The following is a 12,511-nucleotide window of genomic DNA, read 5'->3' as shown; positions in this document are numbered from 1 at the left end:
TCACGAAGGTAAATATAAAACACTTAAGTGGCAATAGAGCTCAAGGAACCAAACACATTCTTTAAATTGTGTTAACAGACAGAATTGATTTGGCCCTTGACTGCACACACCGCTCAATCCAGTCTGGTTCCACTGCCTTAGAGAAGGCAGAGGTGTAGGGATTCTGCAGAGATTGGTGACATCTTTCCCCACACACCCTTTAAGCTCTCTGCCTCTCCCTTGCTTCAGTGCAGCCAGAGACACAGGCCCCTGTGGTAGGAGCCAAACAGGTGTTTTACCTGTGCTGATAATAACTTTCAAGTCATCTCTCCAAAAGAATCCTGCCATACCCCCCAGGGGGAAGTGAGCCTGCAACATCCCCATTCACAACTAAACTCATTTCCTGACATTTAGCGTCTTCTCACACCGCGACTCCGTTCTCTTGCGGGTTCTTTTCTCGCCCTTACAGCATGCACTCTGCGCTGTCATTATTTATTTACTTCTTTGTCTTCCTAGAAGGATACTAAGAATTCTTATAGAGGTAGGGATCTTGCCCTATTCAGCTCTGTATCCCCAGCACGTACCAGAGGCTTGACACATGAGAGTACTCAACACATGCAGTAGGACCGACAGAAGAGAAGGATGAGCGCAAAGCAAGCAGAAACAAAATTTTAAAGTGCTAAGTACTCCCCGCTGAATTAGTCCTTAAGGAATTTAGCTGCTTTTATTCCAGTCTCTGAACCCTGTTCTTTCACTTAATAGACTCTTATATTCACAATCAAATTATCTGGTTTGTACTGCTTTGCCAAGAACTACTGTGATGAAAGTCCAAACTAGTGAGTGATCTATTTGCTTCTCAAATGTATTTGAAAGGGATTTCTAGCCTTAGATTTAAGTTTCATATTATGGTATAAAATGCTGAAAATTGTTCTGTGAGGGATTGATGACCACATAATGTAGGGTACAGATCCTGAGAAAAGAGTGAGGATCCAGTGTAAAGCTGTTTAATGTTGACTCAGGAAATCTGTTGGAACAGAAAAACGCCATGTCCATGTATTAGGATTTCTCTATCCTTTATGTGAGGAAATCTGAGAATAAGAGTCTATGTGGAATCTATCTTATCATATCCACCAATCTGCTTATTCTGATGAAAGTGATAAACAGGAGTCAAAGCACAGGATATTTCCCCAGAGAAAAGTGCAAATATAAAAATTTTAAAGTACTTGGGACTTAATCTATGACATTATTCGGTTAGTCACCAGAAGGGCAAATTATTAGGAATCAGAAACTCATTTTTACCAACTTGCCTCTAGGATGGACTTGAACAAGTTGATGTCTTTCACACTAGTCAGATAATTGGAGAACATAACCTTTTTTTAAAAAGATAGTCAAGCTGGCTATTTATCATGTCTTGTTAGGGAGTTAAAGGTAGGGACTGGGCAGATGGACCTTCTTACAGTTGTTCATATCACATAAGACCCATTTAACCCACACTGACACCATCTTCAGGGCCTTCTACCATCAGCAAGGCTTTAAGGTAATTATCTCACATTTTGGTTCTTCAGCATCACCCTTCTATGCAAAACAGAACGCTCCGCTACTTTTGTCTACGAAGGACTTCCTTGGTAGAGGAAAGTAGATGAAGATACAGCCTAGGCTCTTTGCACAACTCTAGATGAACAATTTGCAGTGAGCTTGTAACGCTTCTAAAAATTGATCACAGTACGGTACGTGAGTAGTAGCAGTAGCCTGCCTCCAGGTGCAAAGTACCGCATGGATACGACTGTATCTTTTTCACTTTGGGTAAACACATAATGATAATGGGACGCCTGGGTGGCACAGTCAGTTAAGCAACTGACTCTTGGTTTCAGCCAGGTCATGATCTCAGGGTCATGTGATTGAGCTCTGCGTCAGGCTCCCCGCTCAGCATGGAGTCTGCTTGAGATTCTCTCTCTCCCTCTCCCTCTGACCCTCCCACTCATGCTCTCTTTCTAAAATAAATAAATCTTAAAAAAAAAAAAACGATAATGATGATGGTAATAATAACATATAATAGGTAATACTTATTTGAAAATGTGCGTGTTTTAAATGTGTAAATATGTGTGTGTATCCTGTCCTGGGTTTTGAACATGCAATTTACTCTCTCAGCAACCCCAGGGAAGAGTTATCCTTGTTATTTCCAAATTTTAGATGGGGAAGGTAGGTTTAGTGAGGTTACATAACTTGCCCAGCTCACATAGCTAGTAAATGGCAGAGCTGGGATTTAATAAATAATGAATGTGTGTTCGATTGATGACCTTCCTTTGAAAAAGAAAAAAAAAGTCTTGCTTATTAGTAAGATTCTATTTTCTCAAAGATCTGAACCAACAGGGGCCTCTCCCACATCTGTTCTTATATGGAGTCTCAGCCTAGATATTTTTGTCAAACAAATACAAATCATCCTTCTCCTTTCTGTGATTTCTTGTCCAAACTCCTAGCCCGCTGCAGGCCATTTTCTTTTTCAGTCTGTTCATTTTGCTATTACTTTATTACATAATTTCAGCCTTAAGAAACAGATTTGAGAAAAGTAGGTAAAATTGGTTAATGAGAAAATCATTATTTTTAAACAAGGCTCATAATGACAGATTTAAATTTTTTGTTATGTATATTCCTTTCATGAGTAGCTTTACATATAAATCTTGCATACTCAAACTATCATACTCAAACTATTTCCCATAGGAAACATGGCAAAATATCAAGATTGCAAATGTTAGTAGTTTCAACAGTTTAGAACTTTCCATCTAAGTTATTCTCAAAATTAGACATAAGCCCTTAGAACCAGTCTCCAGGATTCAGTGTTTTAGGCAGATAATCATACCATTATCTGTATAAAGCAAAAAGGATTAATACCCATTAGATCCTTTTTACTCTCCTTTACCTGGCAATCTGATCAAAAGATGATTCACCAATGTGTACCTCTCACTCCCTTTGAGCCCTGGCTCACAATTCAGCTCTAGGAAATCTTTCCCAATTAACTCTGCTCTGCTCTGCTCAGCCTTTTGCTTTATACACCGTCAGTGTGGTTTGGCACCAAGGTTGTGGGGAAAAGAAAAGAAAAGAACACTCATTTTTGCAGAGACATGGGTTTAAATGAATGTGTGCTTCTACTGCAGTCATACGGGCACTGGTTTCAAATATACATACGTGGGGCACCTGGATGGCTCAGTCAGTTCAGCACTTGACTTCGGCTCAGGTCACAATCTCAGAATTCTGGGATCGGGAGGGGCCCGCATGCACTCTTTCTCTCTTACTCTCTCAAATAAATATTTTTTTTTAAGATTTTATTTATTTATTTGACAGAGAGAGAGACAGCCAGCAAGAGAGGGAACACAAGCAGGGGAAATGGGAGAGGAAGAAGCAGGCTCCCAGCAGAGGAGCCCGATGTGGGACTCGATCCCAGAACGCCAGGATCACGCCCTGAGCCGAAGGCAGATGCTTAACCGCTGTGCCACCCAGGCACCCCTCAAATAAATATTTTTAAAATAAGTAAATAAATAAACAAACATACATTCTATATAATGTGCACACAGTTCTCCTACTCTGTTCTCAAGCCCTGTCGCTGCCCTGGTCGTCCTCCAGGTTGCGCTGGCCCCGGAGCCCAGCCCTGCTTATTTAGCAGCTCCTTCAGGACTCTGCCGGGCTTCAGAAGCTGCAAGCTGCTGAGCAAACTGCTGAGAGAGGGTTAACTTCACCCTCCTCAACTCCTTCACTGAAATCTACTGCCTTCTTTGCTTTCTAGTAGATAAAAAAGGCTAAGTTATTAAAACTCAGGGATAAGTTTCCCACTTAATTATCATGGTGACAACTGACCTTTTCCTTTAAAGTATTCTGTTTAATTCATTCTTTTAGAGACTACTAATTTTAGTTGTATCTTACTTATTGCTTCTGTCTAATAAATTCTGGCGTGGAGGATACTGAGCCAATGGTATATTTATATTCAGTGAACATTTAATTGAACATTTAGGTTATTCGCCTATACTCTTTGACTTGATTTTCTGCCCCGTAATGATTCAGTTTTCTCCTTTGCCTCTTGTGCTTGTAGCAATAAGAAAAACGTCGTGTTGTGTTCTCACCCCTTCCATAACAGCATGCTTATTTCTGAAAGCGTCCGACTTCACCGCCACATGCCTTTGGCTAGCACACGTAAATTATCAAACCACTGATTTAATGAACTATTGCATCTTTATATTTTTCGGTATTAAATGTAAACATCCAAAGTACGAGCCACACTCAAATGTGCAGGACACTTTGTTACATCATCTGCTGTCCGGAAACGTGACTGTTATTGCCGTTTTCTGCATCTCTGTCCTTCCTGTGTCAGAGACAGCACCACCTTCTCAAGGCGAAGAAACCTTCAGAGCCCCCTTCCTGCCGAGATGAACTCTCAAGGTCCCAATTTTATTTTTATTTTTTTAAGATGTTATTTATTGGAGAGAGGGACTGAGCATGAGCGAGAGAGAGAGAGGCGCAAGGGAGGCGAGGAGCAAGGGAGAAGGAGAAGCAGACACCCACCGGGCAGGGAGCCTGACTCAGGGCTCCATCCAGGGCCCTGGGATCATGACCTAAGCTGAAGGCAGATGCTTAACCGACTGAGCCACCGAGGTGCCCCATCAAGGTTCCAATGTTAAAAGACCAAAATGGAAGAGGGGGACCCAAGCATAGGAAGGTGCAGCCATCCTGTGTGGGTGCACTGAGCTGCACCATGCCTCCAGAATCTGGTCCTTTTTACTGACGCATTGGTGGCCCTCATCCTCAAGCTCGCAAGGGGCTCCTCTACCTCTAAGTGTGGTATGGGTATTTCGGAGCAGGAACAATGCTGAAGAGGGAAGGTGGAGCAGCCTTCTACAAGACTTTGCCTACTACCGCAGAGCTTTCGGGAAGCTCACCCAGTTACTTATATTTGTATCTCGGAGCAGAATTAGCCTTAAGAGAGACTGGAAATAGACATTTTTAGTTGATCTATTGCCACCTTAAGCAAAACTGGGTTTCTTTTGATGAAAAGGGAGGGAGAAATGGATATAGAATAAGCAGATAGCAGTGTCTGCTTCAAGGATAATAAGTCTCCACAAAAATGTCAAGCTAACCTTGACTGAATTCCAACTAAAACAGTAATTAGGAAACTGGCATTATGTGTCTATAGCCTAACTTCAGAATCTAAATTTTGAAGTGAAATTTAGCAGCATGTAAAGAAAATTAATATTTTTCACCACTGAAAAAAATATTTGGAGACTTTAACTTTCTTAAGCCCAGCTCAGGAATAGAAAAATAAATCGAAGAAATGTTTTAATTCTGAAAATACTCTACAAAAATATCTGGTGATTTTTCTACTGAGAAAGTGTTTTCTCTTTTGAAGGTCCCCTGTTATATAAAATGGGATTAGGTAATAGGAAGTAGTCACGGGACTCTAAAAGCTTTCTCTCAAGATTCCTTCAATTCTAAAAGACCTGGATAGGAAGATAAACTGATAGCATTTTATCAGATACAGAAGCCGTCTTGTTCGTGTACCGGGGTCATTCAATCTTCCCAGCAGGATGTTCAGGCAAAACACTTGAGTATTTTGCTGGCGGGTATGTTCCACCGGTATTGGGTATTTTTTCAACACTGATGTGATTCAGTCTAGTTCGATGCTGAGAGTGTAAAATTAACACCAAATATGGTAGACTATCACCTTAATAGCATTTATTTTCATTTTTATTCAGTGTATGCACTAATTCAGAAAGCGCCTAAGCATATGATTAGGCAGAGCAGGCAGCTTCCAGTGTGAAGAGATCTGGAAACTACAGGAAAGACGGGCCCCACAGACATGCCGTTTCAGTCGTGCCGAAGGAAAGGCTGCGAAGGCACGTTAGCTAAGCACATACTTTCCCTAAAGAGAGGAGTTAGTTTCAAATTACTGTCCTATAACTGGTAATATCTTAGAGTAAAAGAATGTATCAAATGATGTGGTATAGGCATTTAGGAGAGAGGTGGAACCCAAGACAGATAAATTCTAGTAAGAGTAAAAGCAAAGTCCAAAACAACATAGAGATGGGGCACTACAGATGGGACCCCCGCCTACCTGGAAGGAGAGCTAAACACGCCCAAAGTAAGACTCTCAAAGCCAATGGAAAGGTACCAAGACACTCTCGGCCTGCTTCACACTCTTGCCCTGGAATTGCCTGGGATGCTACGGCCTTCATCAAAGGGAGAAATTCCCTTGTTTTGTGAGAAGCACCATTTGACAACTTTTTATTGTTCATAAAATTATGTTAAACATGAAAACCAGGATTCACTAAAAATTAAATAATTTCAAAAAAGAATAGTCATTCAGTTCACAAAATTCTATCGTATTTTAAGAACCCAGTGAGATAAACGCTGGAATATAGAGCTAATATTATCAATAGAGGTAAACCCTAAAATATTGCGACACTCCTGCCTAGATTATCATTATAGAGTACTGCACATTGTTGTAAAGTGTCAAAGTGAATGAAATAAACGTGCCCTTCTGCTACAGAATTTGTATTTCAGCACTTCCTAATTTATGTTAATGTCTAATTAGGTTAAGCAGCTATGTTTATAACATAGTTCCAAGGAAGAATTATCTGTTAACTCCGACAGGATTTGCACTGTCTATGGTCATTAGTGAACAGGTTGACAAATATTTAAGTATTGCTGACAAGATCAGGTTAAACCCATACTGTGAATTTTTTTAGTTTAGAATAAGGAAAGTATTTGAAAAGTACGTTTAATATTGAAAAATGTCACTGTGATTCTCCTTCAGACAGTAACCAGTATGTACCTATAGTAGTTCCTTTTACATTAGTGTGATTTCTGTTCAATTCAAAACAATAAATGTATATTGACATCTACTATGGGCAAGATGGATAGTGTTTTAGGAATTGTAGAAACTGTAGTGACAGGAACACATATGCTCTCTCAACATGTTTAGAATCTAAATGGGTGATGAAATAAATATAAACCAACCAGAATACAAGGCAAATAGTTCAAACCTATAAAACTGAGGGGCTCAAAAAAGGCTCAGTGGATATGTGGCATCTATGGTAGGCACTGAAGGCTGATCACGGTCCTAGAAATCAGAGATTGACGAGAGAGGCCATTCTAGATCAAAAGAATCGGCACACAGATATTAGGTATATTCACTTAAGAATGTAGAGTCCAGTTTGGTAGGAGTGTGACATATAGGCAGTTGGAGAAATAGTTCTTATTACAAGCACTTTAAAAGAAAGTCTCAAAGAGAACAAGCAATCCTAAAATTTGTATGAAAACACAAAAGAACCTGAGTAGCCAAAGCAAACTTGAGAAAGAAAAACAAAGCTGAAGGCATCATGCTTCCTGATTTCAAACTATATTACAACGCTATAGTAATCAAAACAGTATGGAATAGGCATAAAATCATATACATGGATCAATGGAGCAGAATAGAGAGCCCAGAAATAAACCCACACGTATATGGTCAATTATTTTATGGCAAAAGGGCCAAGAATGTACAATGGGGAAAGTAGCCTCTTCAATAAATGGCGCTGGGAAAACTGGACAGCCACATGCAAAAGAATGAAACTGAACCACTATTTAATATCATACAAAACAATAACTAAAAATGGATTAAAGACTTGAATTTAAGATCTGAAACCATAAAACTCTTAGAAGAAAACATAGGTAGTAAGCTCCTTGACATTGGTCTTAGAAATTAGTTTTTGGAATTGACACCTTAAAGCAAAGGCAAAAAAAAGGTAAAAAGAAATAATTGGCACTATATCAAACTAAAAAGCTTCTGCACAACAAAGGAAACCATCAACAAAATAAAAGGCAGCCTACTGAAAGGGAGAAAATATTTGCAAATCAAATACCAAATAAGGGCTTAATATCCAAAATATATAAAGAACTTATACAACTCAATAGCAAAAACCCAATCCAATTACAAAATGGGCAGAGGATCTGAATAGATGTTTTTCCAAGGAAGACATAACAGGTACATGGAAAGATGCCCAACGTAACTAATTATCAGGGAAATGCAAATCAAAACCACAGTGACATAGCTCCTTACACGTGTCAGAATGCTGTTATCAAAAAGAGAGAAATAATAAATGTTGGTGAGACTGTGGAGAAGAGAGAACCCTTGTGTTCCCACAGTCAGGGGGAATGTAAACTGGCGCAGCCATTATGGAAGACACTATCCAGATTCCTCAAAAAATTAAAAACAGAATTACCATATGATCCAACAATTCCACTTCCAGGTATTTATCCAGAGAAAAAGAAAACACTAATTCAAAAGTATATATGTATTATCCATGTTCATTGCAGCATTATTTACAATAGCCAAGACGTGGGGAGAGCTTAAATGTTCACTGATGGAGGAACAGATAAAGATGTTATGGTGTGTGTATGTATATACATGTATGTATATGTACATATACTTACATATTTATATATATGTGTGTGTACATACTCACATATACATACGATGGGTTATTATTCAGCCATAAACAAAGAATGAAATCTTGCCATTTGTGACATGTATGGACCTTGAGGGCAATATGGTAAATGATATAAGTCAGACAGAAAAAATAAATAAATACCATATAATACAGTTATATGTGGGATATTTTAAAAAAACAAAACCAAAACCAAGCTCATGGATATAAAGAACGGACTGGTAGTTGCCTGAGGTGGGAGTTAGTTAGGGGGTGGCTGAAATGGGTGAAGGGAATGGAAAGGTACAAATTTCCAGTTATAAAATAAATTTAAGTCATGGGGATACAGTGTACAGTATGGTGACTGTAGTTAATAACACTGAATTGCATGTTTGAAAGTAGCCAGGAGAGTGGATCTTGAAAGTCCTCCTCACAAGAAAAAGAATTTGGTAACTATGTAAGTGATAGATGTTAACTAGACTTACTGTGGTGATCGTTTTGCAATATATAACAATATCAAATCATTATGGGATACTGAAGCTAGCATATTATATCATCAATTATACCTCAATAAAAAGAAAGTATATATTTAACTGTTTATAGGACCATCTTGTTATGGAATACATTCCTCTGGGCTCTAGAAGAAGGTTTCTTTTTATTTATTAGAGTGGATAGATTTGGGGAATGTTTCCAACACGTGTCTTAATAAGCAAATGTTAAAGTCAGTTTAAACCTTTAAACTGACGTCTGTATTCCCTCATGTTGTGCTTTCCATTGTCTACTTTTTAGGCCTTACTTTGATTTGTCTCACTTTCAATCATCTAGGGCCAAACAGTAACTTCTCAAGACACATCTGCATTTTCCCTCATAACCATGTGTGTGATTCTACACAATCTAATCCCCTTCCTCCTCGATTTGTGTAGACTCAGAATGAGATCATGTCTGGTCTCTTAGAGATCCATGTCTGGTTTCTTAGAGATCATAACTCTTCTAGGACGGAGTTATACACTGAAACATATTCTTAGGGCACCTGGGTGGTTCCATAGTTAAGTGTCTGCCTTTGGCTCAGGTCATGATCCTGGGGTCCTGGGATCGAGCCCCACATCAGGCTCCCTGATCAGTGGGGAGTCTGCTTCTCCCTCCGCCTTTCCCCCTGCTTGTGCTCTCTGTCTCTCTCTTTCTCTAACAAATAAATAAGATCTTTAAAAAAAGAAGAAGAAAGAAACATTCTTAAAACCCTACCCCCAAGATCTTTATGTTATCATTGGCAGGAGTGTCGGGCACTGGAAGTCCTTCCCACAACACACAAGACATTGCCAAGTATTCTCAGATTCATCTGAGTAATGAATTATAGCAGTAAGACAGAGAAAGGATTTTGAGCTTTATAAACCGTCAAGAGAAAAAATCATTCACCAAGACTGTAAAGTGTTTGAAAGAAAGGAAATGTTCTCCTTTGTTCTCCCTCCATCCCAATTAAAGGAACAGGAAGATAGAAAGTGTCAAATATACGAAGAATTTACTTTTTGTCGGAAAATTTAATACCTTTATTTGGCTTTTTCTGAGCTGAGCTACAACTAATATGTGTTTTTAAGGAGTTTGTTGTTTATTTGCAGGTTCAAGCCGGTTATGTGACACACTATGAAAATATTTTCTCCCTGTTCTGGGTTCTGGAGCAGCTTCTTCAAAAGGAAAACAAAGAAGGCAACGCTTCAGGTGGAGGGCATGATGACCAAGAAATCAAGAAATTTCTTCAAAAGCATGATGACACTATTTTCCAACTCTCTGATGCGTTTCCTTTATTTACTTTTTATTTGTGGAGACTGGGCATTCTCTTGAACTCAGTAGAAACTGTTGAGAGTAACTCACTTCCTTAGCAATTTACTAAATGTCAGAAGCATACTGAAGTATGAAGATCTCCTTACAAGATTTTCAAGAATATTTTTAAATGAGCATTTTAAAGGGATGTCTAAATATAATCATTAATTCAGTAGTTTTAAATTGTATATAAAAATTATGAGTCATATTTCTATACTAAAATCAGCCAGTTTCAGTTGAGAATGTCCTTATTTCCATGTAACTGTAGTTTACAACGTTACTCAATATAGTCTAGCTCTGTTATTCTCTCTAATGGACCATTAATTGTCTATCTCATAAACAATATTTACATTTTAAAAGATTTACATGGAATAGATAGTAAAAGGCAGAAGAGATCTTAAAAGTTTTGTTGCTTTATCAACAGTCTTTAAGTGGTTATAAATGAAACTTTTAAAACTTTGTTCTTACATGGTTTCATTTACATCATTGTCTATCATCTTAGAGGATGATTCTTTAACATTTATAAACCGAATGGCCCTCAATTTCGTAAAATCAACATATTAAGTCCTTTGAAAGTACTAATTCATTGTTTAAAATGTTTGTTTTTAAAGTGTTTGTTTTGATTCTGTTTATTATGTATAATATTCCTGTTGTTGTTAAAATGTACTTTAGTCATGTATAATTAAATCATTAAGGATATTTTTACAAATCTGACATCTGCCCAGAAATATACTTATTGAAAGTTATCTATACTTATTAAAAGTATTAGTTGAATTTTCAGTTACACAGCTTCATTGACTTTATTTCAATTATTAAATTCATAACCAACTAGCTTAATGAGTACACATTATGTACTTTCCTATTGTGCAATTTAGGGCACAACAAATACAAATTTACTTTATTATGTGCGATATTGTTTCATAAGTTAATTACCATTTCTAAATGCCATTGGTATTTAAAAAAAAATGAGTGTATATAAAATCATATCATCATCTGCCACAGTTATTTTTGGAATTATTTCTAGCTTTCTAGAAAAGAAACCCTTTCTTATAAAACTCAATGTATCTAACAGTCACCTATCGTTATGTAACAAACTACAAAATCTCAGTGGCATACAACAATCAATATTTCTCAAGTGACTGTGGGTCAGTCACTTGGGGATGGGCTCATCTGAACTGGATTCTGCTGGAAAGCTCTGCTCAGCCTGCAGATCCCACTGAGCTAGGCTCTTTATTATAAATCGGGCTTTGGTCTCTTCCATTGTGCTTGTTCTGGGGCCCAGGTTGAGAGGGACACAGCCACTCGGGGCAGCTACTCAGGCTCCTCTGGCAATGGCAGATTGGCAAGGGGCAAAGGGCTAGACTGAGAAACGCTACACTGTGATTGTCCACGTGCTTAGTCAAAGTGCATCAAATGGCGAAGCGCAGAGAAAAGAGGCAGGGAGGTACCTTCTACCCAGAGTGGGAGAACTTGCAAAGTTCCACGGCAAAGGGCATGGACACAGGAGAGATTGGAGAATTGGGGCAAATAATTTACTTTACCACACACACCAGCTGAACCCAAGGAGGGTATTCCAGATCCTGAATTAGGAGGAATTTTTCTAATATTTGATTCCTGGGATTTATATAGTTGATGACACCACACAAAATCCTCTACCCATGACATCTCCCCATCCTCACTCTTAATTATCAGACAAGGTTGGTAAATATACAAGCAACTGCAGTGGCCCTTTTCCCATTGCGGCCAGCTGACATAATGATCCTAGGAAGACTTGTGTAACTAGGACAGATTTCTTAATTCTAGTAGTCTTTAAAGCTTCATGGTCTGAAAACTAGCCTAGAAAATGTATTTATTTTAGAAGAACAGACCAGATGTTGGGATCATCACTGATGTACAAAACAGAGATACATATTACCTCCATTTGGTATTATTTTTTGTAAACACTTAAGTTTAATCAATTATATGACACCTAACCCTTCATTATACTGTGTCTCAGTCTCTAACAGTGTTGACTGTACAGTACATTTAGTATTGAGGTCTAAATCTGCTGGTGAAAAAGAAGATGAAATGAGATATTTGTATCTCTGTTTCAAAAAAGTGGTGTAAGTTAGTGAATGAATGATTTAAGCTGGAATTAAAATGATTTAAAAATGTAGCATTTAAGATTTGATTAATGTCTAACTTTACAATTAAAATTCAGGGTATAATAATGGAGACAGTAGAAATTAGGCAGTGCTGAAATTGATTTTAGGATAGGATGGGAAATA

General features: G+C 38.1%; 1 protein-coding gene across 1 annotated transcript in view; it reads left to right on the top strand.

The window, feature by feature from the left end:
* The window catches only part of MEI4 (meiotic double-stranded break formation protein 4), a 177,141-nt gene extending 166,116 nt beyond the window's left edge, over nt 1-11,025 (top strand). Inside the window, exon 4 of the mRNA XM_087856895.1 lies at nt 10,043-11,025. Within this exon, the coding sequence (XP_087713021.1) occupies nt 10,043-10,303 (261 nt within the window). The 3' untranslated portion in view covers nt 10,304-11,025. The remainder of the gene's footprint in view (nt 1-10,042) is intronic.
* Nucleotides 11,026-12,511: the final 1,486 nt, after the last annotated feature.

This window comes from Ursus americanus, chromosome 29 (assembly GCF_024610735.1).
Source record: "Ursus americanus isolate L20-20 chromosome 29, mUrsAme1.1.p, whole genome shotgun sequence".
NCBI classification, from domain to species: domain Eukaryota; kingdom Metazoa; phylum Chordata; class Mammalia; order Carnivora; family Ursidae; genus Ursus; species Ursus americanus.
This window is presented reverse-complemented; position numbering and strand designations above follow the sequence as displayed.